This window comes from Lampris incognitus, chromosome 11 (assembly GCF_029633865.1).
Source record: "Lampris incognitus isolate fLamInc1 chromosome 11, fLamInc1.hap2, whole genome shotgun sequence".
NCBI lineage: Eukaryota > Metazoa > Chordata > Actinopteri > Lampriformes > Lampridae > Lampris > Lampris incognitus.
This window is the reverse complement of record NC_079221.1, coordinates 57,580,467-57,606,972: the sequence shown is the minus strand read 5'-3', so window position 1 is coordinate 57,606,972 and position 26,506 is coordinate 57,580,467. Positions and strand designations below refer to the sequence as shown.

The window sequence follows — 26,506 nt, the reverse complement described above, 5'->3', positions numbered from 1 at the left end:
AAAAAGAATGCTGTTAATTTTTTTTAAATCTAGATACCTATTTTCCCTTCTTCAATTTTTGTACTTCTAGATCCTCCTGGTCCTCCATCCAATCCTAGAATTGCAGACACTACTAGGACAACAGCCACCTTCAACTGGGGGCGCCCACACTACGATGGAGGCCTTAATGTTGATGGATACATTGTTGAATATAAGAAAGATGGGCACGATGATTGGGAGACGGAGACACAGACTCCAATCAGAGTCACTGAATACGTCATTGGCAATCTGCAGAAGGGAGGAAAGTACTACTTTAGAGTCAGAGCTGTAAACTCTGAGGGAGTTGGTGAGCCTGCTGAGGTTGAAAAAGTGACTGATCTGGTCGACCGGGAGACTCTACCAGACTTCGAGCTGGATGCTGAGCTGAGGAGGACATTGGTTGTCAGATGTCGTGCCTCCATCCGTATGTTTGTTCCCATCAAGGGCCGCCCTGTGCCTGAAGTGACCTGGAGCAAGGATGACACGAACCTGAAGACCCGTGCTCATATCGACACCACAGAGTCCTACACCTTGTTGGTCATCCCTGACTGCACCAGATATGATGCTGGCAAATACAACTTGTGTCTTGAGAATGTTGCAGGAAAAAAACAAGGCTTTGTCAATGTTAAAGTTTTAGACACGCCAGGACCACCAGTCAACCTCAAACCCAGAGAGATCACCAAGAACAGCATCACCTTACAGTGGGAAATCCCCATCATTGATGGTGGATCCAAGATTCACAACTACATCATTGAGAAGCGAGAGGCAACTAAGAAGGCCTACACAGTGCTTAGCACCACATGGCAGAAATGCTCCTTTAAGATCCCCAACCTGGATGAGGGTGCTCACTACTACTTCCGTGTCTCTGCTGAGAATGACCTTGGTGTGGGTGAACCTGCTGAAACCCCTGAGCCAATCAGAGTCTCTCAGGCTCCCTCTGCCCCTGAAAACTTGTATGTTACAGATGTGACATCTGACAGTGCCAGCCTAGCTTGGACCAAGCCCCTTCATGACGGTGGCAGTTTGATTACAGGATATGTCATTGAGGCCCAGAAGAAGGATACAGAGCAGTGGGTCCATATGGCCACCATCAAGGCACTGGACTACATTGTCACAGATCTGACTGAGAACGCAGAGTATACCTTCCGCATCATGGCAGTAAATGCATCAGGTAGGAGTGACCCACGTGAGAGCAGACCCGCTATAATTAAAGAACAGACTGCTGCCCCATCCTTTGACCTGCGCGGAGTCTACCAGAAGACAGTCATTGCCAAGGCCAGGGACAGAGTCAAGGTGGAGATCCCAGTGTTTGGCAAACCCAGACCTGTGGTTTCCTGGAAGAAGGGAGACACATTACTGAAGGAGACACAAAGAATCAACGTTGAAACCACACCTTTCTCCACCATCCTGAACATCAATGAAATCAAGAGAGCCGATGGAGGCCAATATTCCATGACCGGAAAGAACATCCTGGGCACAGTTACTGAGACCATCACAGTCCTGGTCCATGACATTCCAGGGCCTCCCACAGGGCCAATCAAGCTGGAAGAGGTGTCATGTGACTATGTGCTTATGTCCTGGGAGGCGCCAGAGAATGACGGTGGTGTTCCCATAAACAACTACATTGTCGAGATGAAGGAGACCACTGGCACTTCCTGGGTGGAATTGGCAGCTACAGTTATCCGTACCACGTTCAAGGCAGCTCGCCTTAACACTGGAACTCAGTACCAGTTCCGTGTCAAGGCCCAGAACAGATATGGCATTGGTCCCTGTATTGTCTCTGATCCTGTGGTGGCTGCTTATCCTTTTGATGTGCCAGGACAGCCAGGCTCACCTGTTGTCACATCCTTCAACAAGGACGCTATGACTCTGAGCTGGAATGAGCCATCCTCAGATGGAGGCAGCCCCATCCTTGGCTACCATGTGGAGAGAAAGGAAAGGAACAGCATTCTGTGGCAAAAGATCAGCAAGGCTCTGGTTGTTGGAAATATCTTCAAATCAACAGGTTTGGTTGATGGAATTGCATATGAACACCGCGTCATTGCTGAAAACATGGCTGGCCTAAGCAAAGCCAGCAAGCCGTCTGAGCCTATGTATGCACTAGACCCCGTGGATGCCCCTGGCAGGCCTGTGGCCCTAAATATCACCAGACATGAGGTGACTGTTTCATGGACCAAACCAGAGGGAGATGGTGGATTCTCCATCACTGGATATACAGTGGAGCGGAGAGAGCTGCCTAATGGACGCTGGCTAAAGGCCAACTTCAACAACATTCTGGAGACGATCTACACAGTCAGTGGACTGATTGAGGATGCAACCTATGAGTTTCGTGTGTTTGCTAGAAACTCCGCTGGTGCTGTCAGCGCTCCATCTCAGCCATCAGAGGAGATCACATGCAGAGATGATATAGAAGAGCCCAAGCTTGATGTTGATGCTTCCTACAGCAGCACTGTTGTTGTCATGGCAGGAGAGGTATTCAAACTAGAAGCAAATGTGACTGGTAGACCAATACCATCTTTGGTATGGACCAAGGAAGGAAAGGAACTTGAGGATACAGCCAAACTGGAGATCAAGTCGTCGGACTTTCACACAACACTGGTAAATAAAGATTCCCTGAGGAGGGATGGTGGGGCCTTCACTTTGACAGCGAGCAACCCTGGTGGCTTTGCTAAATTCACATTCAATGTCAAAGTGCTTGACAGACCTGGACCACCAGATTCTCTGACTGTTTCTGATATCACTGCTGAGAAGTGTGTCCTTAACTGGCTGCATCCCTCTCATGATGGTGGTGCAAAGATTGAGTACTTCATCATCCAGAGGCGTGAGACCAGCAGGCTTGCATGGACCAATGTGGCTACAGACCTTCAGGCCAATAGATTCAAGGTCACCAAGCTTCTGAAGGGCAATGAATACATCTTTAGAGTCATGGCTGTCAACAAGTATGGTGTGGGTGAACCTGTCCAGTCTGAAGCTATCATCTGTGCCAATCCCTATGTCCCCACAGACCAACCACAGCAACCTGAGGTTACCACCATTACCAAAGACTCCATGGTTGTCTGCTGGGACCGCCCTGAGCACGATGGAGGCAGCAGCATCAACACCTACATAATTGAAAGGAGAGACAAGACTGGCCTGCGCTGGGTGAAATGCAACAAGAGGACAGTGACTGACCTGAGATTCAAGGTCTCTGGCCTCACACCAGGACATGAGTATGAGTTCAGAGTTCTTGCTGAGAATAATGCAGGGTTGAGCCAGCCCAGTCTTTCCAGTCCATTCTACAAAGCCATGGACACCATCTTCCAACCTGGACCCCCTGGTAACCCTAGAGTACTGGACACAACCAAGTCTTCCATCACTGTTGCCTGGAACAAGCCTGTCTATGATGGTGGCTCTGAAATCACCGGCTACATTGTGGAGACATGCTTGCCGGAGGAGGATGAGTGGACCATTCACACCCCCAAGAAGGGATGGACAGCCACATCTTTCACTATTACCAACTTAAAGGAAAACCAGGAGTATAAAATCAATATCTGTGCCACTAATTGTGAAGGAGTCGGAGAGCCTGCTGCTGTGCCTGGAACTCCCAAGGCCGAGGACAGGCTTCTTCCTCCAGAGATTGACCTGGGAGCAGAGTTGCGTAAGGTGGTCTGCATAAGAGCCTGCAGTACACTTAGACTGTTTGTCCCCATCAAGGGCAGACCAGCACCTGAGGTCAAATGGTCAAGAGAGCATGGAGAATCTCTGGACAAAGCCATCATTGAAGTCACCTCATCTTTCACCACTCTTCAAGTAGAAAATGTGGACAGGTTCGATGGAGGTAAATATATGGTGACCGTGGAAAATGCCTCAGGAAGTAAGACAGCCTTTGTCAATGTCAGGGTGCTGGATACTCCTGGAGCACCTCAGAATCTGATAATCAAAGAGGTCACCAGAGATTCAGTCTCCCTTATGTGGGATGCACCCCTCATTGATGGCGGCTCCAGAGTCCGTAGCTACATAGTGGAAAAGCGTGAGTCAACTAGAAAGGCCTACTCAACAGTTTGTGCCAGCTGCCACAAGTCAAGCTGGAAGGTTGGTGATCTGGAGGAAGGAAAATTATATTTTTTCAGAATCCTGGCTGAGAACGAGTTTGGCATTGGCCTGCCAGTGGAGACTGTTGAACCAATCAAGGTGTCAGAGAAACCTCTGCCACCAGGCAAAGTGTCTCTGGGTGATGTCACAAGCACCAGCGTCACTCTGTCCTGGGAGAAGCCTGACCATGATGGTGGCAGCAGAATCACAGGCTACATTGTTGAGATGCAGGGTAAAGGTAGTGAGAAGTGGACCCAGGTCATGGTGGTTAAGACCAATGAGGCTGTTGTCTCTGGCCTGACACATGGAGAGGAGTACATGTTTAGGATCTCAGCCGCCAATGAGAAGGGAGTCAGCGACCCTCGTCCCCTCAGCATGCCTGTAGTGGCTAAAGACCTGGTCATCTCTCCTACCTTCAAGCTGCTCTTCAATACATTCAGCGTGCTGGCAGGAGATGATCTGAAGGTAGAAGTTCCATATGCTGCTTGTCCAAAAGCCACAGTGACTTGGCTCAAAGATGGCATTGTCCTGAAGGAGACAACTAGAGTCAATGCTGAAACTTCTGACAGAAACCTTCTTCTGGTCATCAAAGAGGCCTGCAGAGATGATGTGGGAACATACACCATCAAGCTGACCAACACTGCTGGAGAGGCAACCACAGACATTAGTGTGGTTGTTCTGGATAAGCCTGGTCCTCCAACAGGCCCCATAAAGCTGGATGAAGTTACTGCTGACAGTGTGGTTCTGTCCTGGAACCCACCAGAGTATGATGGTGGCTGCGCAATCAACAATTACATTGTTGAGAAGAGAGACACATCAACCACCAACTGGCAGATTGTGTCTGCTACAGTGGCCAGAACCACTATCAAAGCAGCTCGTCTTAAGACTGGGTCCGAGTACCAATTCAGAATTGCAGCTGAGAACCGATATGGCAAGTCATCTGTCTTGCTGTCTGAGCCCATTGTTGCTCAGTATCCATTTGAGGTACCCAGCCAACCACGTTCTCTGGTGGTCCAGTCCGCCAACAAGGAGTCCATGGTGATTGTATGGGATAAGCCCAGCAATGATGGTGGAAGTAAGATTCTAGGCTATCATCTGGAACTCAAAGAAAGAAACAGTATCCTGTGGGTGAAACAAAATAAACAACTCATCCCAGAAACCAGGTTCAAGGCGGTTGGCCTTGAGGAGGGTATTGAATATGAGTACAGAGTTTACGCTGAGAACATTGTTGGCATCAGTAAAGCTAGCAAGCTGACAGAGATGCAGGTGGCTAGGGATCCATGTGATAGCCCAGGAAAACCAGAGGCTGTTATTGTCACCAGAAACCAGGTGACACTCAGATGGACCAAGCCTGAGTATGATGGTGGCAGCAAGGTCACAGGCTATGTAGTGGAGAAGAAAGAGGGAGCTGATGGGCGCTGGATGAAAGCTAGCTTCACCAATATCATTGAGACTCAATTTGTCGTCACTGGACTGACTGAGGACCAGATCTATGAGTTCCGTATCATTGCCAAGAATGCAGCTGGTGTCTGCAGCAAGCCATCAGAGAGCACTGGAGCTATTACAGCTAAGGATGAGGTGGAGCCACCTAAGATTGATCTAGAGCCCAAGTACTCACAGACAGTGGTGGTGAATGCTGGAGAGACATTCAATCTGGAAGCTGGTATCTTTGGTAAGCCAGTGCCTTCAGTCCAATGGCTGAAAGGCAACCAGGAGATTGCTGAAGCAGCTCGCCTTGAGATAAAGAACACTGACTTCACAGCCTATCTGGTTGTCAAGGAGGCCATACGTGTGGATGGAGGCCAGTACACTCTGCTGGTAAAGAATGTTGGAGGAGAGAAATCTGTTCAAATAAATGTTAAGGTCCTAGATAGACCAGGCCCACCTGAGGGCCCTATTTCCATCTATGGAGTCACCAATGAGAAATGCTCTATTGCATGGAAATCACCACTGCAGGATGGAGGCAGTGAAGTTTCTCATTACATTGTGGAGAGGAGAGAGACTAGCCGACTGGTCTGGACTGTGGTTGACCCCAAGGTACAGACCTTGAACCTAAAGATAACCAAACTACTACAAGGAAATGAGTACATCTTTAGAGTGATCCCAGTCAACAAATATGGAGTTGGTGAGCCATTGGAATCTGAGCCAATGATTGCTACTAATCCATTTGTCCCCCCTGACCCACCAACAGAGGTGGAAGTGTCCACAATCACCAAAGACTCCATGGTGGTGACCTGGGAGAGACCAACTAATGATGGTGGCAACCCTATCCAAGGGTACATTGTGGAGAAACGTGATAAGGAGGGTGTGAGATGGACTAGGTGCAACAAGCGCACTGTGAGTGAATTGCGCTTCCGGGTCACAGGCCTCCTAGAAAACCGAAGTTATGAATTTAGAGTGTCTGCTGAGAATTCTGCTGGCATTGGCAAACCTAGCCCCCCAACAGTGTACTACAAAGCCCTGGATCCCATCTTTAAGCCAGGCCCACCAAACTACCCCAAGGTGGTTGACACATCCAGATCCACTGTTTCACTGACATGGGGCAAGCCCATCTATGATGGTGGCTGTGAGATTCAAGCCTACATAGTTGAGGCCCGCAACGGAGCAGCTGATGAATGGTTCATGTGCACCCCCCCCACTGGAATTACAGAGACTAAATTTACAGTGACCAAGCTACTGGAGAAGCACGAGTACCAATTCAGAGTGTATGCCATCAACAAGATTGGTGTTGGTGAGCATGCTGATGTTCCTGGAAAGATACTTCTAGCGGAGAAGCTTGAGGCTCCCGACCTTGAACTGGATGCTGATATGAGAAAGATGATCAATATCAGAGCAGCCGGCACTCTCAGGTTGTTTGTTCCTGTGAGGGGACGCCCTGCTCCTGAAGTGAAGTGGGGCAAAGCTGAGGGAGAGATTAAGGAGACAGCCCAGATTGACAATACAGGCAGCTATGCTTCACTCGTCATTGAGAATGTGGACAGATTTGACAGTGGCAAGTACACTCTGACAGCAGAAAATGCCAGTGGAGTGAAGTCAGTCTTCATCAGCGTTAGAGTTTTGGACACACCCAGTCCACCAGCTAACTTCATTGTGAAAGAAATCACCAAGAACTCTGTTACTCTGACATGGGAGCCTCCACTCCTGGATGGTGGCTCTAAGATCAAGCACTACATTGTTGAGAAGCGTGAGAGCACCAGGAAAGTCTACTCGCATGTTACTACCTGCAACAGGATGTCATGGAAGATTGAACCTCTTCCAGAGGGTGGAATCTTGTTCTTCAGAGTCCTGGCTGAGAATGAATATGGTGTGGGTCTCCCTGCCAAAACCACAGAGCCAGTGAAGATCTCTGAGAAGCCTCAGCCACCAGGTAAAGTCAGTGTGGTTGACGTCACACGTAAAAGTGTAACCCTGAGCTGGGAGAAGCCTGAACATGATGGTGGCAGCAGGATCAGTCACTATGATGTGGAATTGGCACCTAAGGACAGTGACGTTTGGTCTGTTTGTGCTAGTGTGAAGGCATTGGAGACTGTGGTAACTAACCTACACAAAGGAGAAGAGTACCAGTTTAGAGTAGTTGCTGTCAATGACAAGGGCAAGAGTGACCCCAGACAGCTTGCACAATCAGTTGTAGCCAAGGACCTTGTTATTTTGCCTGATGTGAGGCCTAAGATGAGCACCTATAGTGTCCAGGTGGGACATGACCTGAAGGTGGAGGTCCCCATTGCTGGTCATCCCAAGCCAACCATCACTTGGACAAAGGATGGAGGTGCCCTTAAGCAAACCACTAGAGTCAATGTCAGTGACACAACACACCACACCACCCTTACCATCAAGGATGCCACCAGAGAAGATGGAGGTATGTACAGCATTAACATCGCTAATGCCCTTGGATCCAAGGATGCCACTATAGAGGTGATCACCCTGGATAAGCCCGGCCCACCTAAAGGCCCTGTTAAATTGGAGGACATCAGTGCTGAGAGTATCACTCTCAGCTGGGAGCCTCCCACATACACAGGTGGCTGCCAGATCTCCAACTACGTGGTGGAGAAGAGAGATACAACCACAACTAACTGGGTGGTGGTGTCTGCCACTGTTGCCAGAACCACACTTAAAGTCGCCAACCTGAAGACAGGTGCTGAGTACCAGTTCAGAATCTATGCAGAGAACAGATATGGAAAGAGCTATGCCATTGATTCAGAGCTTGTCCTGGCCCAGTATCCATTCCAAGAGCCTGGTCCAGCTGGAACACCATTTGTGTCTTCCTACACAAAAGACTACATGGTAGTTGAATGGCATAAACCCCCATCTGATGGAGGCAGTGCTATCCTTGGCTACCATTTGGAAAGGAAGGAGAAGAACAGCATCCTTTGGACCAAAATCAACAAAACTCTCATCCAGGACTGCAGGTTCAAATCTACTCCTCTGGAGGAGGGCATTGAGTATGAATACCGAGTCTATGCTGAGAATATTGTAGGCATCGGCAAATGCAGCAAAGTGTCTGAAGGTTGTGTAGCTCGGGATCCCTGTGATCCTCCTGGGCGCCCTGAGGCTATCATTGTGACTAGACATTCAGTGAAGCTGAGGTGGACCCCTCCAGAGTATGATGGCGGAAGCCTGGTTACCGGCTATGTAGTGGAGAAACGTGATCTCCCTGAGGGAAGATGGATGAAGGCTAGCTTTACAAATGTCATTGAACATGAATTCACAGTTGTCGGTCTGACTGAGGACTGTAAATATGATTTCAGAGTGATTGCCAAGAATGCAGCTGGAGCTGTCAGTAAGCCCTCTGAGAGCACAGGATCCATCACAGCCAAGGATGAAGTAGACCCACCTAAGTGTGAAACAGATGCTATATACAACCAAACAATTGTTATCAATGCTGGAGAGACATTCAGTCTTGAAGCCAGTGTGGAAGGAAAGCCCATCCCCACAGCTCAGTGGTTCAAGGGAGATGTTGAGGTGGAGAACTCAGCCAGAGCTGAGATCAAAAACACAGACTTTAAGGCCTTACTCGTGGTTAAGGATGCCATCAGAGTGGATGGTGGACAGTACATTCTGGTTCTGACTAATGTGGCTGGAACCAAGACTGTTCCCTTTAGTGTGAAGGTACTGGACAGACCAGGCCCCTCACAGGGACCACTCACTGTCAGCAATGTAACTGAGGAGAAGTGCTCTTTGTCATGGCTGCCCCCAAGGCACGATGGTGGAGCGAGCATATCTCACTACATCATTCAGAAGAGAGAAACCAGCCGTTTGGCATGGACTGTGGTTTCCAGTGATTGTGGCGCTACCATGTTCAAGGTCACCAAGCTGTTGAAAGGTAACGAGTATATCTTCAGAGTCATGGCTGTCAACAAGTATGATGTAGGCGAGCCCCTAGAGTCAGCACCAGTAGTCATGAGGAATCCATTTGTTCCTCCTGGTCCCCCTCAGGAGCTGGAGATCACCAACATTACCAGAGACTCGATGACAGTCTGCTGGACCCGCCCTGAGACAACTGGTGGCAGTGAGATTGTTGGCTATATTGTGGAGAAGAGAGACAGAGCTGGTGTGAGGTGGACCAAATGTAACAAACGTAGAGTCACAGATTTGCGCTTCAGAGTAACAGGGCTGACTGAGGACCATGAGTATGAATTCAGGCTGTCTGCTGAGAATGCAGCTGGAGTGGGTCAGCCTAGCCCACCTACCCCCTACCTCAAAGCCTGTGACCCCACATTCGAGCCTGGTTGTCCGACCAATGCACACGTGGTTGACACTACTAAGGACTCCATCAGTCTGGCTTGGCACAGGCCCATTTATGATGGTGGCTGTGAAATCCAAGGCTATGCTGTGGAGATAAGCAAGGCCGATGAGGAAGAATGGTCCATATGCACCCCGCCCTCTGGAGTCAATACCACCAAGTTCACTATCAAGAAACTGATTGAGCACCAGGAATACAAGGTGCGTATCTGTGCCATCAACAAGGTGGGTGTGGGTGAGCCCACAGAGATCGAGGGAGTGGTGACACCTGTAGATAAAATGAATCCTCCAGAGATGACTCTGGACTCCGATCTCAGGAAGGGAGCTGTTGTTCGTGCAGGAGGTTCAATGAGGATCTACATCCCATTCAAGGGCCGTCCCACCCCTGAGATTAGCTGGGCTAAAGAGGATGGAGACCTGCCTGGAAAAGTCCAGATAGAGAATGGTGAAGATTACACACAGCTCTCTGTTGACATCTGTGACAGAAATGATGCTGGCAAATACATCCTCACACTGGAGAATAGTGCTGGCACCAAGTCTGCCTTTGTATCTGTAAAAGTTCTGGACACGCCAGGAGCCCCTCTAAATCTCATGGTAAAGGACATTAAGAAGGATTGCGTCACTCTGACCTGGGAGCCACCTCTTATCGACGGTGGTGCCAGAATCAAGAACTACCTGGTTGACAAGCGTGAATCCACTAGGAAGGCTTACTCGAATGTGGATAACAAGTGCACCAAGACAAGCTACCGCATCACTGGCCTAACTGAGGGAGCGCTCTACTTCTTCAGAGTATTGGCTGAGAATGAGTTTGGTGTGGGCGTACCAGCTGAGACAGAAGACTCAATTAAGACATCCGAGCCCCCTCTGCCTGTGGGAAAAGTCACCCTGACTGAAGTGACTAAGACCAGTGTCTCTCTCTCCTGGGAGAAGCCTGACCATGATGGAGGCAGCAGAATAATGGGCTACTACATTGAGATGCTGCCTCAGGGCTCAGAGGAGTGGGTGGTAGCCACCACAACTAAGACATGTGAGGGTACCGTCACAGGTCTCAGCACAGGGCAAGAGTACCAGTTTAGAGTCTCAGCCTTCAATGACAAGGGCAAGAGTGACCCCAGGTCTCTGGCTGCACCAGTCACTGCTAAGGATGTGACTATTGAGCCAGGGTTCAAGATGACAAGCAATACATACAGTGTGCAGCATGGTGAAGATCTGAAGATTGAGATTCCAGTCATCGGACGTCCTGTACCTAAGGTTGAATGGAAGAAGGACGGACAGGCTATTAAGGAAACAACCAGACTAAATGTGTCAAGCACTGCATTATCTACCACATTGTATATTAAGGATGCAAACAGGGAGGACTCGGGTAAATATTCTGTGACTGCTACCAGCAGTGCTGGAACAGCTACAGAGGACATCACTGTTGTTATCCTGGATAAGCCTGGCCCACCCACTGGTCCTCTGAAGATTGAGGAAGTAAGTTCTAACTATGTCACTATATCATGGGAGCCTCCAGAGTACAGTGGCGGCTGCCAGATCAACAACTACATAGTAGAAAAGAGGGACACTACCACTACAGCATGGCAGATTGTTTCTGCTACTATTGCTCGAACAACTATCAAAGTCACCAATCTGAAGACTGGAGTTGAATACCAGTTCAGAGTGTCTGCTGAGAACAGATATGGAAAGAGCCCAGCTATTGTTTCTCCTGCTGTTATTTCACAGTATCCATTCAGTGAGCCTGCAGCCCCAGGCACACCATTTATTTCAGCTGTTAGCAAGGATAGCCTGGTGGTTGAATGGAATCCTCCCACCAACAATGGGGGAAGTCCCATCCTAGGCTATCATCTAGAGAGGAAGGAGAAGAACAGCCTGCTATGGACTAAACTCAACAAGCTTCTTATCCCAGATAGCCGATACAAGACCACTGAGCTGGAGGAAGGCATTGAGTATGAATTCAGAGTTTATGCTGAGAATATAGCAGGAGTCAGCCCTGCAAGCAAGATCTCTGAGAGTACAGTAGCCAGGGACCCGTGTGACCCACCAGGCACACCTGAGGCTATTGTCATCACAAGAAACCACATAACACTCCAGTGGACCGTACCCCAGTACAATGGAGGAAGTGCCATCACTGGCTATGTGGTGGAAAGGAGGAAGCATCCAGATACCCGCTGGATGAAGGCTAGCTTCACCAACATAATTGAGACCCAATTCACCATCACAGGCCTGACAGAAGACTGTGTCTATGAGTTTAGAATCATTGCAAAGAATGCAGCTGGCATCTTCAGTGCTCCCTCTCAGAGCACAGGAGAAATCACTGCCAAGGATGAGATTGAGGCCCCATCAGCCACCATGGATCCTAAATTGAAAGACCTGACAGTTGTTCATGCAGACGAGACATTCGTCATTGATGCTGACTACTTTGGTAAGCCGTTGCCTGATGTTATGTGGCTGAAAGATGGAAAGGAGATTGACAAGACCACACCTAGAATGGAGGTCAAGACCACACTCACACGCACCATCCTGACAGTAAAGGACTGCATCAGAGTGGACGGAGGCCACTTTGTGCTCAAGCTCAGTAATGTTGGTGGAGTCAAGATGATCCCAGTCAATGTCAAAGTTCTGGATAGACCTGGTCCTCCTGATGGCCCTCTGGAGGTCAAGGGAGTCACAGCCGAGAAGTGCTACCTGCACTGGAGCCACCCCTCACACGACGGTGGAGCCAGTATCTCCCACTACATCATTGAGAAGAGGGAGACCAGCCGCTTGTCATGGACCATGGTTGAGCCCAAGATCCAGGCTGTCAGCTACAAAATCACCAAGTTGTTGCCTGGCAATGAGTACATCTTCAGAGTCACTGCTGTCAACAAATATGGAGTTGGTGAACCTTTAGAGTCTGAGCCTGTTATTGCTCGAAACCCCTTCACTACTCCCAGTGCCCCATCTACCCCTGAGGCCAGTGCTATCACTAGGGACTCTATGGTGCTTACCTGGGAGAGGCCTGAAGACAATGGAGGAGCAGAGATTGAAGGATATATCCTGGAGAAACGTGACAAAGATGGCATCAGATGGACAAAGTGCAACAAGAAGAGGCTGAGTGATCTGAGATTTAGGTGCACTGGTCTCACTCAGGGACACTCCTATGAGTTCAGAATCTCAGCTGAAAATGCTGCTGGTGTGGGCAAGCCCAGTGCACCCACTGTGTATATTAAAGCCTGTGATGCTACATACCCACCAGGACCTCCTAACAATGTCAAAGTAACAGACCACTCTAGCAGTACTGTCTCTCTTTCCTGGACCAGACCTATCTATGATGGTGGAGATCCAATCAGGGGATATGTTGTGGAAATGAAGGATGCAGGAGATGAAGAGTGGTATGTCTGCACTCCACCCACTGGTGTCCAAACCACCCATTTCATGGTCAAGAAACTCAAGGAGAATGCGGAGTACAATTTCCGAATCAGTGCTATTAACATAGAGGGAGTGGGAGAGCCCATGGACCTGCCTGGGTCTGTAATTGCTGCTGAGAAGGTGGAAGCCCCTGAAATTGAACTGGATGCTGATCTGAGAAAAATGGTTAACATCCGTGCCAGCTCCACTCTGCGTTTGTTTGTTACCATCAAAGGAAAGCCTGAGCCAGAGGTGAAATGGTCCAAGGCTGATGGAACCCTGACAGAGCGTGCCCAGATTGAAGTCACCAGTTCCTACACAATGCTGGTAATTGACAACGTTGACAGATTTGACACTGGGAAATATGTGCTTACCCTGGAGAACCTCAGCGGTTCCAAATCAGCCTTCATCAATGTCAGAGTTCTGGACTCCCCCAGTTCTCCGACCAACCTGGAGGTGAAGGATGTGAAAAGACAGTCTGTTTCTCTTTCCTGGGAGCCTCCTCTCATTGATGGTGGAGCCAAGATTTCACATTACATAGTAGAGAAGAGAGAACAGAAGAGAATGGCATTCACTAGTGTCTGCACAAACTGTGTCAGAAACTCATATATTATTTCTGACCTGCAGGAAGGAGGCCTGTACTATTTCCGTGTGTTAGCCGTGAATGAGCTTGGTGTAGGTCTCCCTGCCTCCACAGAGGCTGTGAAGGTGTCTGAGGCTCCTCTGCCACCTGGTAAAATAACCCTAGTTGATGTGACTCGTCACAGCGTCAGCCTGTCCTGGGAAAAACCTGACCATGATGGCGGCAGCAAGATCACAAACTACATTGTAGAAATGCAGCCTAAGGGAGATGACAAATGGACTGTGTTTAGTGAAGTCAAAGCACTGGAGGCTACTATTGATGGACTAACATCTGGAGAGGAATACTCTTTCAGGGTAATTGCAGTGAATGACAAAGGCAAGAGTGACGCCAAGCCATTGGCTAACCCTGTGGTTGTGAAGGACATCACCCTTGAGCCAACCTTCAACCTACTTTTCAACACATTCAGTGTAAAGGCAGGAGATGACCTAAAGATTGATGTTCCCTTCAGAGGAAGACCTCAGCCAGAAGTGTCCTGGAGGAAGGATGGCCAGGTGCTGAAACAGACCACCAGGGTCAATGTTGTCACTTCCAAGACCTCATCCAAGATCATCATCAAGGATGCCACTAAGGAGGACATAGGAAAGTATGAAATTGCTCTGACTAACTCAGTAGGTACTAAAACAGCTGAAATTTCTGTCATTATACTCGACAAACCTGGTCCACCCAGCAATATAAAGGTGGATGAGGTAAGTGCTGACTTCATCTCTCTGTCCTGGGATCCCCCAACCTATGATGGTGGATGCCAGATTAACAACTATGTTGTGGAAAAGAGAGACACTACCTCAACCACATGGCAGATTGTCTCAGCCACAGTTGCCAGGACATCAATCAAGGTGTGCCGTCTAAACCAGGGCACCGAGTACCAATTCCGTATTGCAGCTGAGAACCGCTATGGCAAAAGCCATGCCATTGACTCTGCCCCCATTGTTGCTCAATATCCCTTCGAGCCTCCTGGCCCTCCCACTAACCTTCACGTGGCCCATGCCACCAAGTCTGGGATGCTGGTCGTATGGGGCGGACCTGCTAGCGATGGTGGAAGTCCTATCATTGGATATCATGTTGAATGTAAAGACCAGAGCAGTATTCTGTGGACCAAGGTCAACAGAGGTCTGCTGGCTGAAAACCAGTTTAAGATGACTGGCATTGAAGAAGGCCTGCTTTATCAGTTCAGAGTCTATGCTGAGAATATTGCTGGTATTGGCCAGTGCACAAAGGCAAGCGAACCTGTGGCAGCCAGGGATCCATGTGATTCTCCACGCAACCTCCAAGTTACCAACATCACCAGGAACTCTGTCTCCCTCTTCTGGGAGGGGCCAGAGTATGACGGTGGTGCTAAGATCACAGGCTACATTGTTGAACGTAGAGAGCTGCCTGATGGCCGCTGGCTGAAATGTAACTTCGCCAACCTGCAGGACACTTACTTTGATGTCACAGGCCTCATAGAGGATGTACAGTATGATTTCCATGTCATTGCCAAGAATGCTGCTGAGGTGCTCAGTGCTCCTTCTGAAGGCACTGGACCTGTCACTGTCAAGGATGATGTGGATCCTCCTACTATTATCCTGGATGATAAGCTCAGACAGCTTGTTGTGATCAAGGCAGGAGAGACCATTACAATTGATGCTGACATCACTGGTCGTCCTCTCCCTGTTGTCTCCTGGTCTAAGGATGCAAAGGAGATTGAGGCTAAAGCCAGATGTGAGATCACATCCACTAACTTCAAAACCGCCCTTACTGTTAGAGATGCCATCAGGAGAGACTCTGGCCAATATGTACTGACCCTGCAGAATGTTGCAGGAACCAGGTCTGTGGCTGTCAACTGTAAAGTTCTCGACAGGCCTGGACCTTCTTCTGGACCTCTGGCTGTGTCTGGCCTCACTGCAGAGAAATGCACCCTGACTTGGGGACCTCCCCAGGAGAATGGTGGTGCAGAGATAATGCACTACATTGTGGAGAAACGAGAGACCAGCCGCCTAGCCTGGACTTTGGTATATGGAGACATGAAAGCCACTACTTGCAAAGTGACCAAGCTGCTCAAAGGAAATGAGTACATCTTCAGAGTCAGAGGAGTTAATAAGTATGGTGATGGAGAGGCCCTGGAGAGTGAGCCTACCAAAGCCATGGATCCATTCACCGTCCCTGCTGCACCTACTAATGTCCAGGTTACCGCAGTTACCAGTGAAGCTATGACCATCTGCTGGGAGAGACCAGTCTCTGATGGTGGCAGTAGCATCTCAAGCTACGTCATTGAGAAGAGAGAGAAGACCGGCTTACGCTGGTGCCGTGTCAACAAGAAACCTGTTTACGATTTGAGAGTCAAAGCCTCTCACCTCCGCGAGGGCTGTGAGTATGAGTACAGAGTGTTTGCAGAGAACACTGCTGGCCTTAGTGCTCCTAGTATTCCCTGCCCTCTCACCAAGGCCGAGGACCCCCAGTTCCTGCCTTCTCCTCCTGCTAAACCAAAGATTATTGATTCTACAAAGACCACAGTCACCCTGTCTTGGAACAAACCACTGTTTGATGGTGGAGCCCCTGTTACTGGCTACAGAGTGGAATACAGGAAGACTTTAGATGATGAGTGGCTTGTTGGTGTCCAGAACACCAAGAACACGGAGTTCACAGTCGTGGGATTGACTCCTGGAGCTGAGTATGTATTCGTTGTCAAGTCAATCAACAAGATAGGAGTCAGCGAGCCAAGCTCTGAGTCTGACAAACAGGTGGCCAAGGAGAGAGAGGAGGAGCCAATGTTTGACATCAGCAACGAGATGAGGAAGACTCTTATTGTAAAGGATGGTAGCTCCTTCACCATGACCGTTCCCTTCAAAGGAAAACCTGTCCCCAGTGTAACTTGGTCCAAGGCCGATGTGGACCTGAGAGTTCGTGCTGTTATTGATACCACAGACACCTTCACCTCCATCACGTTGGAGAAAGCCACTCGCAATGACTCTGGCAAGTACACCATCACCCTATCCAGTATGGCTGGAACCTCCTCCCTGACTCTCAATGTCAGAGTCCTGGACTCTCCTGGACCTCCTGGCCACGTGGAAGTCAAAGAAGTGACTAAGACCTCTGCTACCGTGACCTGGGACACTCCTGAGAATGAGGGAGGTGGACCAGTCAAGAACTACCTGGTGGATATCCGTGAGGCCAGCAAGAAGGGTTGGACTAGGCTGACTGACACCTGCCACAGGCTGACCTACAAGGTGACAGACCTGCAGGAGGGAGAGGTCTTTTATTTCAGAGTGACAGGAGAGAACGAGTATGGTGTTGGTGTTCCTGCTGAAACCAAGGAGGGAACCAAGATCACAGGTACTGAAATAAACCACTCAAAACCTACTAAGTTCATATACATATATTTGAAAACATCAAAACAATATCAACACATAAACATTGATGCTAGAGAGAACAACATAGCTATAGATCAAAAGTAAACCAGCCTTCATATGACTGTTCCAGTTAATCACAAATTCATCCCTTGCAGAGAAACCAAGCCCACCACCCAAGCTGGGTGTGACTGATGTGACCAAGGAGAGTGTTTCCCTGGCCTGGGCTAAACCAGAACAGGATGGAGGCAGCAGAATCACCAGCTACCTCGTGGAGGCACTGGAGAAGGGTCAGGAGAAATGGGTCAAGTGTGGTGTCACCAAGTTCATACATTTCACTGTATCTGGCCTGAGGGAGAATGTTGAGTACTTCTTCAGAGTCAGAGCTGAGAACCACGCTGGTTTTAGTGACGTCAAGGAGATGGTCACCCCTGTGGTGGTCAAAGACCAGTTCGGTGAGTTAGACGGAGACATACGTTTGGTCAAATAAAACACTGGGCAAGAGTAACTGTAGTAAACATCATAGTCAGTTTAATGTTACAACAGATATGTTTTTATATAATCATAATTCTGCTTGTTCCTTTTTTCTTCAGAATCTCCTGAGATCAACATGAAGGACTTCCCTCACAACACTGTATATGTCAGAGCAGGCTCAAACCTTAAATGTGAGATTCCTCTGACAGGCCGACCCCTGCCCAAGGTCTCTCTGTCCAAGGATAACGTTTTGCTTAAATCCACCATGAGGTTCAATGCTGAGGTCACCCCTGACAGCATTAAGATCACCCTGCGGGAGAGCATTGCTGGGGACTCTGGACGCTATGACATCACAGCCTCCAACTCCAGCGGAACCACCAAGTCATTTGTGAACATTGTGGTTCTGGATCGGCCCAGTGCTCCCCTGGGACCTGTGGAGCTGTCTGAAGTCACAGAGGACAGTGTATGCCTAAAGTGGCTTCCACCAGCATACGATGGTGGCAGCCCCATTACCAACTACATCATACTGAAGAGAGAGACCACCACAGCCAACTGGGTGGAGGTGTCCTCTGCTGTGGCTCGCTGCACCATGAAGATCATGAAGCTGACTACAGGACTGGAATACCAGTTCAGAATTAGAGCTGAGAACAGATATGGAATCAGTGAACATATCGACTCACTGCCTGTCACCGTTAGCCTGCCTTACAGTAAGACTGGATTCTCTGCTTTATCTTTTCTTTCCTACTCTGGTTTCTCATCTATCAGCACCCAACTCCTCTGCTCTCCTCTTTTCTCCTCACTTCTACTCTGCTTTTCCTCTCTCTTGTGATGGTAATTGTGTTGACCCTTGACTTTTCTCTGTGCAGCCATTGCTGATGCTCCATCAGCTCCAGAGATTACTGCTGTCACCAGAGAGAGCATCACAGTGGCCTGGAAGGAGCCCAAGTCAGACGGAGGCAGCCACGTGTTTGGCTACCACCTCCAGATGAAGGACAGAAACAGCATCCTATGGCAGAAGGTCAACAAGACTGTGATCCGTGCCACACATTTCAAGGTCACCAACATCAATCCAGGACTCATCTATGAATTTAAGGTGGCAGCTGAGAATGCTGCTGGAGTTGGCACTGTCAGCAAGATCTCTGATGCCGTGCTGGCTATTGATGCATGCGGTGAGCAAGACCTCCAGATTTGATTTAAACTGTATATTAACTCCAAATGGTCATATTGATAAGAAGATTATAGCATTTATTTAGTATGATAAAGCCATTTTTAAAAATGTTTTATTTATAAAAGCATTTTAATCTTTGAATTCTATTCATTTTTACACATAAATATAAAGCATGAATTGAAAAGATGAAGAGTTTGTTTGTAGTTGTCTGAGTTTGAGCATCAACTGTGTTCCTGCAGAGCCTCCCATTAATGTTCGTATCAGCGACATTACCAAGAACTCCATCAGCTTGGTCTGGCAGAAACCTAACTATGATGGCGGCTCTAAGATCACTGGCTACATCATCGAGAAGAAGGAGAGCGTGAGCGGCAGGTGGAGCAAAGCCAACCTCACCAATGTCACTGACACCCGCTTCACAGTGACCAGCCTTATCCAGGATGAGAGCTATGAGTTTAGAGTCATGGCTAAGAATGCTGTGGGCTCCATCAGTAACCCTTCTATGATTGCTGGACCTGCCACATGTGTGGACACCTATGGTGGGTGGAATTACTGGACAGCAGATTATTCTGTCATTGATCATTATCACTGATATACCTGATCGACTCTACTCTGTTCTCTTTTACTCCAAACATGTATTACAGAGTATAGAGGTATAACAGATTGTTAAAGTAGCTGTTGGTGGCTGTGTGGTTTTATCTCCAGGTGCTCCAGAGATTGAGATGCCTCAGGAGTATCTTAACGAGGTGAAGCACAAAGCTGGCTCTGCTGTGGAGCTCAAGTTCAGCATTAAAGCCAAGCCCGCCCCAACCATTGAGTGGATGAAGGATGGTAAAGAGCTGGAGCCCAGCGCCCAGCTCTCCTTTAAGCACACATTTGAATCCACTAGTCTGTTCCTGAAGGACACTACCCGCCTCAATTCTGGGACCTATGAGGTCAAGGTCAAGAACTCTCTGGGATCAGCATTCGCCTCTGTCAGACTGCTCATTCTTGGTATTAAAATAATATTGTTATTACTCAAAATATTACTAGTGCTACTGATATAAAGCTTGACATTCCAGTAACTGCATATTGCAAATAACAAATAATTTGATTCTAATTTAATCGCTCAGTAAATTAGTAGTTGTCAGATTGCAGGCTCTGTATGACACTGATATACCAAAAGGTTTTTCCCACTCAAAATAATTCACATTCCCTCTAAATTTGGGTAATAAGTTAATTTATCACCCAATAAAGAATGTAATATAAAATAAAACAAAAAATCTTGAAAAATGACTCAATTATATGACTTACATTTCTAAATCTATCCCTTCCTCCAGACAAACCCGGTCCTCCAGCTGGTGAGATCCAATTCAAGAAGGTGACAGCTGACAACATCACAATAATGTGGGCTCCGCCTACTGATGAGGGTGGTGCCATGGTCAGCCACTACATAGTAGAGAAGAGGGAGACCAGCAGGATTATGTGGTCAATCATCTCTGAGAAGCTGGTGGACTGTATTGTTAATGTCCCCAGGCTCATCCAGGGTAACGAATACATATTTAGAGTCAGAGGAGTCAACAAGTATGGTGTGGGGGATCCCCTAGAGTCCGAACCCGCCACTGCAAAGAATGCTTTTGGTAAGTATGGAGAATAACATACACACATAAAATCAAAGCTGCGGTGATTAAAGATGGATTAATAAAAATAAAAAAAACTCCCTCATCCCAGTCAAATAACATGTTTTGTTGTTGCTTATTTTCTTATATTCTTTTCTTGGATATTGCAGTCCTTTGCTCCTGTATTTAACTGTGTCATTATTTTTCATGATGGTTTGTATTGTTTTCATCTAAACTGTGAATTTTCATTTCCTCAGTTCCTCCTAGTGAACCATCCAAACCCAAGGTCACAATGATTACCAAGTCCAATATGACGGTGATCTGGGAGAGGCCTGCGCTGGATGGAGGAAGTGACATTGATGGTTACTACCTGGAGAAGAGAGAGAAGAAGAGTCTACAGTGGTTTAAGGTGTGTACCCCCACCTCTCTGTTGAAGAGATTCTCCAGCACTCAACATTCATGTTCTTGAGGGGGATGTAAGGAATAAAAAGTAAACTTTAACAACACTTTAACAAAACTTTAACTGTGTGTTTGTACCAGGTGGTGAAAGGTACCATCAGAGATACCAGGCAGAAGGTCACCAGCCTGGTGGAGAATAATGAGTACCAGTACAGAGTGTGTGCTGTCAACAAGGCCGGAGCAGGAAACTACTCTGAGGCTTCTGATCTCTACAAGGCATACGATCCTATAGGTATGGCCGGAACCTGCCCACAGCACAAGCTCTGCTTCATTAGCAGCACAGTAACCCTTTCTGGAGAGACTGTGTCCACTGTTCAGAGGCTTTTCTCAACATAACAAACTTCTTTTAAACTTGAAGCATAGAAAAGAAAGATTAACTTTATTTGACGTTTGGTTTTACAGTCTCTCTGACACCACTGGTGCCTAAAATTTAACTTTTGAAAATAATCTCTTTGTTCTCCTACCCAGACCTTCCTGGGGAGCCTTCCAAACTAAGAGTGGTGGACTCCACTAAGAGCTCCATCACCTTGGGCTGGGAGAAGCCTGTGTATGATGGTGGCAGTGAAATCACCCACTATGAGGTGGAGCAGATGAACACGGAGGAGAGAGAGTGGGTGACCATTAGCTCCAAGGGAGAAGTCAGGACCTGCGAGTATGTGGTGTCCCACCTCAAACCTGGAATGTATTACTTCTTCAGAGTCTCTGCTGTCAACTGCAAGGGCAAGGGAGAAGACATTAAGATGTACCAGCCTATCCAAGCCAAGGATATCCTGGGTTTGTATTCACTCAAGCACTTTTATGGTTTTCACAGTTTATGGATATTTGATTTGACATTTAATAGCTGTCTCTATATATGTCGGTTTGGACACATATTTGCTAGTACAAAAGCGAGATTAAAAAAGATATATATATTTTTTTCTCTTTGTAATCTTTTGACTGGTAAATGTAATTAGAATTAAATCTTGTTCATTGTACATTAATTTGCAAATTTACTCATGTATTATTAGAATGATATTACGATAATGGTGTTAATATTTAATTGACTAATCCCTGTTTGTCCTGTTTCTTTCCCACAGAGGAAGCTGATCTGGACCTGGACATTCCCATGACGACCCAGTACACAGCTAAAGCTGGCCGTGATGTCGAGGTGTTTATCCCCATAAAGGGACGTCCTGCTCCCAATGTCACCTGGCGACGTGGTGACCGCAATATGGCTGCTGACAATCGCTACACCATTAATAGCACAGAGTGTGCCACCACCCTCATCATCCCCAAGGTCACCCGAGATGATTGTGGCAAGTACCTGCTGGAGATTGAGAATGGTGTGGGAGAGCCCAAGATCATCACTGTCTCCCTGAAGGTTCTGGATAGTCCATCCACTTGCCAGAAACTCATTATCAAAAATGTCACCCGAGGAAAGCTGACCCTGAGTTGGGAGGCTCCTCTGATTGATGGTGGTTCCCCTGTCACAAATTACATTGTAGAGAAGAAGGCCTCCACCATGAAGGCCTACCAGGTTATCACTGCAGAATGCGCCAACACCTCCTACAAGGTCTTTGGTCTGGAGGAGGATGTGGCTTACTTCTTCCGTGTGTCTGCTGAGAATGAGCATGGTGTGGGTGACACTTGTGAGACCACTGAGCCTGTTAGAGCCACAGAGACCCCCGGAGCTGTGAAAGACCTAGTCATGTTGGATTCCACCAAGAACTCTGTGACCCTACAGTGGACCAGGCCTGATCATGATGGTGGCAGCCACATCAGCGACTACATCATCGAGAAGAGAACTCAGGAAGACCCCACATGGAGTGTGGGTGCAACCTGCAAGCGCTGCACCTGTGAGGTGACAGGACTGAAGGAGAATGCAGTCATGGACTTCAGGGTGTTTGCCAAGAATGAGAAGGGCACCAGCGACTTCTCTCAGATCGGACCAATCACTGTCAAGGACTTGATTATCCCTCCCGAGGCCAACCTCATAGACTACCCCAACAGAGAGCTGGCTGTTCGTATTGGTCAGAACATTCACATAGAGCTACCCTTCAAGGGAAAACCAAGACCTGCTATCAGCTGGTTGAAAGACAACTTGCCTCTGAAGGAGAGTGAAAAAATCCGCTTCAGGACCACTGACAACAAGACGTCTGTGACAGTCAGAGGAGCAAAGAAGGAGCATGCTGGCCAATACACACTGGTTCTGGACAACAGAGTAGTAAAGAACTACTTTGACATTAATGTAATCACCCTAGGACCCCCCTCTATGCCTATTGGTCCTATCCGCTTTGATGAGATCAAAGCCCAAAGCATCATCATCTCCTGGGATGAACCAAAGGAAGATGGAGGAGGTGAGATTACCTGCTACAGTGTAGAGAAGCGTGAGACCTCCCAGGCTAACTGGAAGATGGTCTGCTCCAGTGTGGTTAGGACAACCTTCAAGATCCCCAACCTGGTGAAGGGAACTGAGTACCAGTTCAAAGTGCGTGCTGAGAACAAATACGGAGTCAGTGAACCCCTCAACTCCTCTGATGTCATTGCTCAGCACCAGTATAAACCACCAGGCCCTCCAGGTAAGCCTGTGGCCTACAACATCACCAGTGATGGCATGACCATCCAGTGGGAGGCCCCTAGCTTTGATGGAGGCTCTCCTATCCTGGGCTATCATGTGGAGAAGAAGGACAGGAACAGTCTTCTTTGGCAGAAGGTGAACTCCACCATCATATCCAACAGAGACTACCGAATCATTGGTCTGATTGAGGGTCTGGAGTATTCCTTCAGAGTCTATGCAGAGAACAACGCTGGTCTCAGCCTTGTTAGTGAGCAGAGCAAGCATGCCCTTGCCATCTCCCCTGTTGGTGAGTAAGGCTCACTGAAACACTTTGGCAAATACATTTAGAGAATAACTTTTGTGACAAGATAATACTTTACTCATGATTCATTTCAACCTAACAAGTTGATGAAAATATTTTTTAAAAATAAAACATAAATGAAGAACCTTCCTTCCTCTCTCTTAGATCCACCTGGCACTCCCAACTGTATCGATGTGACCAGAGACTCAGTCACCCTGAAGTGGGATGTCCCTAAGAGAGATGGAGGCAGTAAGATTGTGGCTTACAGCGTGGAGAGGAGGCAGGGCAGAGGAAAATGGCTGCGCTGCAACTTCACTGACATCAGTGAGACGCAGTTCACTGTGACTGGTCTGTCTGCCGGCGACCGCTTTGAATTCAGGGTGATTGCCAGAAATGCTGTGGGCACCATCAGCCCACCTTCCAACTCCTCTGGATACATCATGACCAAGGATGAGAGCAGTATGTATTCACACTAAATCAATGTGTTTTGAAATAGACACATGTAATGTGCTGTCATAAAAAGAAACTAGATATGGTTTGTTATTTGGCAGGTGTTACTATGGTGTTGAAATGAAGATGTGTAGCATAAGGATTATCATAATTACAAAAAAATTACTATTGAAAGTTATTTAAAAAAAATAATCAGGATTTCTACATCCCTGCTCCCATGCTGATCCGATGTCTCGTGTTATGTCCCCTGCTTGTCTCCAGTCGCTCCTGAGATTGAGTGGACTAAAGACCAAGCCCTGACCCTGAGGGCTGGAGAGAACGTCAAGCTCAGCTGTAGTATAATGGGCCGGCCTGTTCCCCAGGTGGTCTGGTACAAAGATGGCAAAGAGATTGACAAGAGGACCATGATTGACATAGAAATCACCACCAACATCGGTGTCAGCAACCTGTTCATCCGTGACGCTGACAGGAACCACCGTGGAATCTACACCGTGGAGGCCAAGAACAGCTCAGGTGCCAACACGGCTGATGTCAACGTCAGAGTACAAGGTGGGTTAACACTTACAAATGTCTGTATCTTAACTTTCTTGCTTGTTCTGTGGGAAAGAGAATGTCTATTAGAAGCACGTAGCTAATAACTGCTGATAAGTTACACGTTCAACTTTATATCTGTCCAGATTAAGTTTAACATCTAGGCAATGGCTTACATGTTCTTCGACAGAGTAAATAATGCAAAAAGCCCCAATAGTAAGACCATGTGTAAATGGTAAAACCCTAAGATCATAAGACAAAATAGCCTCAACCAGCACTGCAGCAGAAAAATGGCATAACCCACTCCCCTCCTTCCCATTTCCTTTCAGACACCCCTGGACCTGTAGAGGGCCCCATCAGATTCACTGGCATCACCGCTGAGAAATGCACTGTGTGGTGGAATCCTCCGGAGAATGACGGCTGTGCTGCTATCACTCATTATGTGGTGGAAAAGAGGGAGACTTCTAGGATCTCCTGGGCCATGGTCACCTCCAAGTGTGAGGCCTGCTCCTTCAATGCCACCAACCTCATCAAGGGCAACGAGTACCAGTTCAGAATCTCTGCTGTAAACAAGTTTGGTGTGGGCAAGCCTTTGGACTCTGATCCCATCACTGCTCAGATGCAATACAGTAAGTACCATCACACACAGAAGGTATCAGACAGGCTTGTGTACAGGCTGCTCCCATTAGAGGTCACCACAGCGGATCATTCCATTTCCATTTCCAGGGGCAACAAAGAGTAGACTGAAAAAAAAAGAAAGATGAAATAACAGTCTTTAAAGTATGCTACCTTGCGTATATACAAATGTTAGTGAACGGTGACCTTTAAAAGTAACTTCACTTTGTTTTCTTCTTCATCTGTTGACTTTATGCTCATTTAAGGTAAACATATAACTCACAAAACAGTGCAGTGCATGACAGGAATTGTTCCCAGAAACTCTTGCTGAGCAGCTTTCTCCTGTCTCTCCCAGCTGTGCCCGAGTCCCCCGGCACCCCAGATGCCACCCATGTGACTGGAGACAGCATCACTCTGTGCTGGACCAGGCCCAGGTCCGATGGAGGAAATGAGATCAAACACTACATCCTGGAAAGAAGGGAGAAGAAGAGTCTACGCTGGGTGAAGGTGTCCTCCAAGAGGACCATCACAGAACTGAGGCACAGGGTCACCAACCTCACTGAGGGGAATGAGTACGAATTCCGCGTCATGGCTGAGAACGGAGCTGGTGTCGGCCCGGCCAGCAGCACCTCCCGGCTGTTTAAATGCAGAGAGCCAACCAGTACTCCCAGCGCTCCCACTGTGGTTAAGGTAGGCTCATTAGAACACCACACAGGTTAATGCAAAGGCAAATGCGAGGAGTGCCGGATGTGTCTCTGTCGAGTCAGACTAGTTAACTCAGTGAACCGTTTCATAACCAGCCATGTGACAGTAGACATCACATAATGAACGTGATATCAATAGCGCTAAAAGCAATAATAAGCGCCTGGGTAGTGAAGCGGTCTATTCCGTTGCCTACCAACACAGGGATCGCCGGTTTGAATCCCCGTGTTGCCTCCGGCTTGGTCGGGCGTCCCTACAGACACAATTGGCCGTGTCTGCAGGTGGGACGCCGGATGTGGGTATGTGTCCTGCTCGCTAGCGCCTCCTCTGGTCGGTCAGGGCGCCTGTTTGGGGGGGGGGTGGGATTGGGGGGAATAGCATGATCCTCCCATGCACTACGTCCCCCTGGCGAAACGCCTCTGTCAGGTGAAAAGAAGCGGCTGGCTACTCCACATGTATGGGAGGAGGCACGTGGTAGTCTGCAGCCCTCCCCG

The 26,506-nt window shown here is 48.0% G+C and overlaps 1 protein-coding gene across 1 annotated transcript in view; it reads left to right on the top strand.

Moving 5' to 3' along the window:
* The window catches only part of LOC130120437 (titin-like), a 260,908-nt gene that overhangs the window by 209,723 nt on the left and 24,679 nt on the right, over positions 1 to 26,506 (top strand). The window contains 15 exon segments of the mRNA XM_056288973.1: positions 71 to 17,167; positions 17,340 to 17,636; positions 17,775 to 18,362; positions 18,522 to 18,824; positions 19,063 to 19,359; positions 19,526 to 19,813; positions 20,140 to 20,439; positions 20,676 to 20,827; positions 20,959 to 21,109; positions 21,346 to 21,651; positions 21,954 to 23,720; positions 23,880 to 24,173; positions 24,426 to 24,713; positions 25,025 to 25,324; positions 25,666 to 26,000. Of these exon segments, the coding sequence (XP_056144948.1) occupies positions 71 to 17,167; positions 17,340 to 17,636; positions 17,775 to 18,362; positions 18,522 to 18,824; positions 19,063 to 19,359; positions 19,526 to 19,813; positions 20,140 to 20,439; positions 20,676 to 20,827; positions 20,959 to 21,109; positions 21,346 to 21,651; positions 21,954 to 23,720; positions 23,880 to 24,173; positions 24,426 to 24,713; positions 25,025 to 25,324; positions 25,666 to 26,000 (22,763 nt within the window).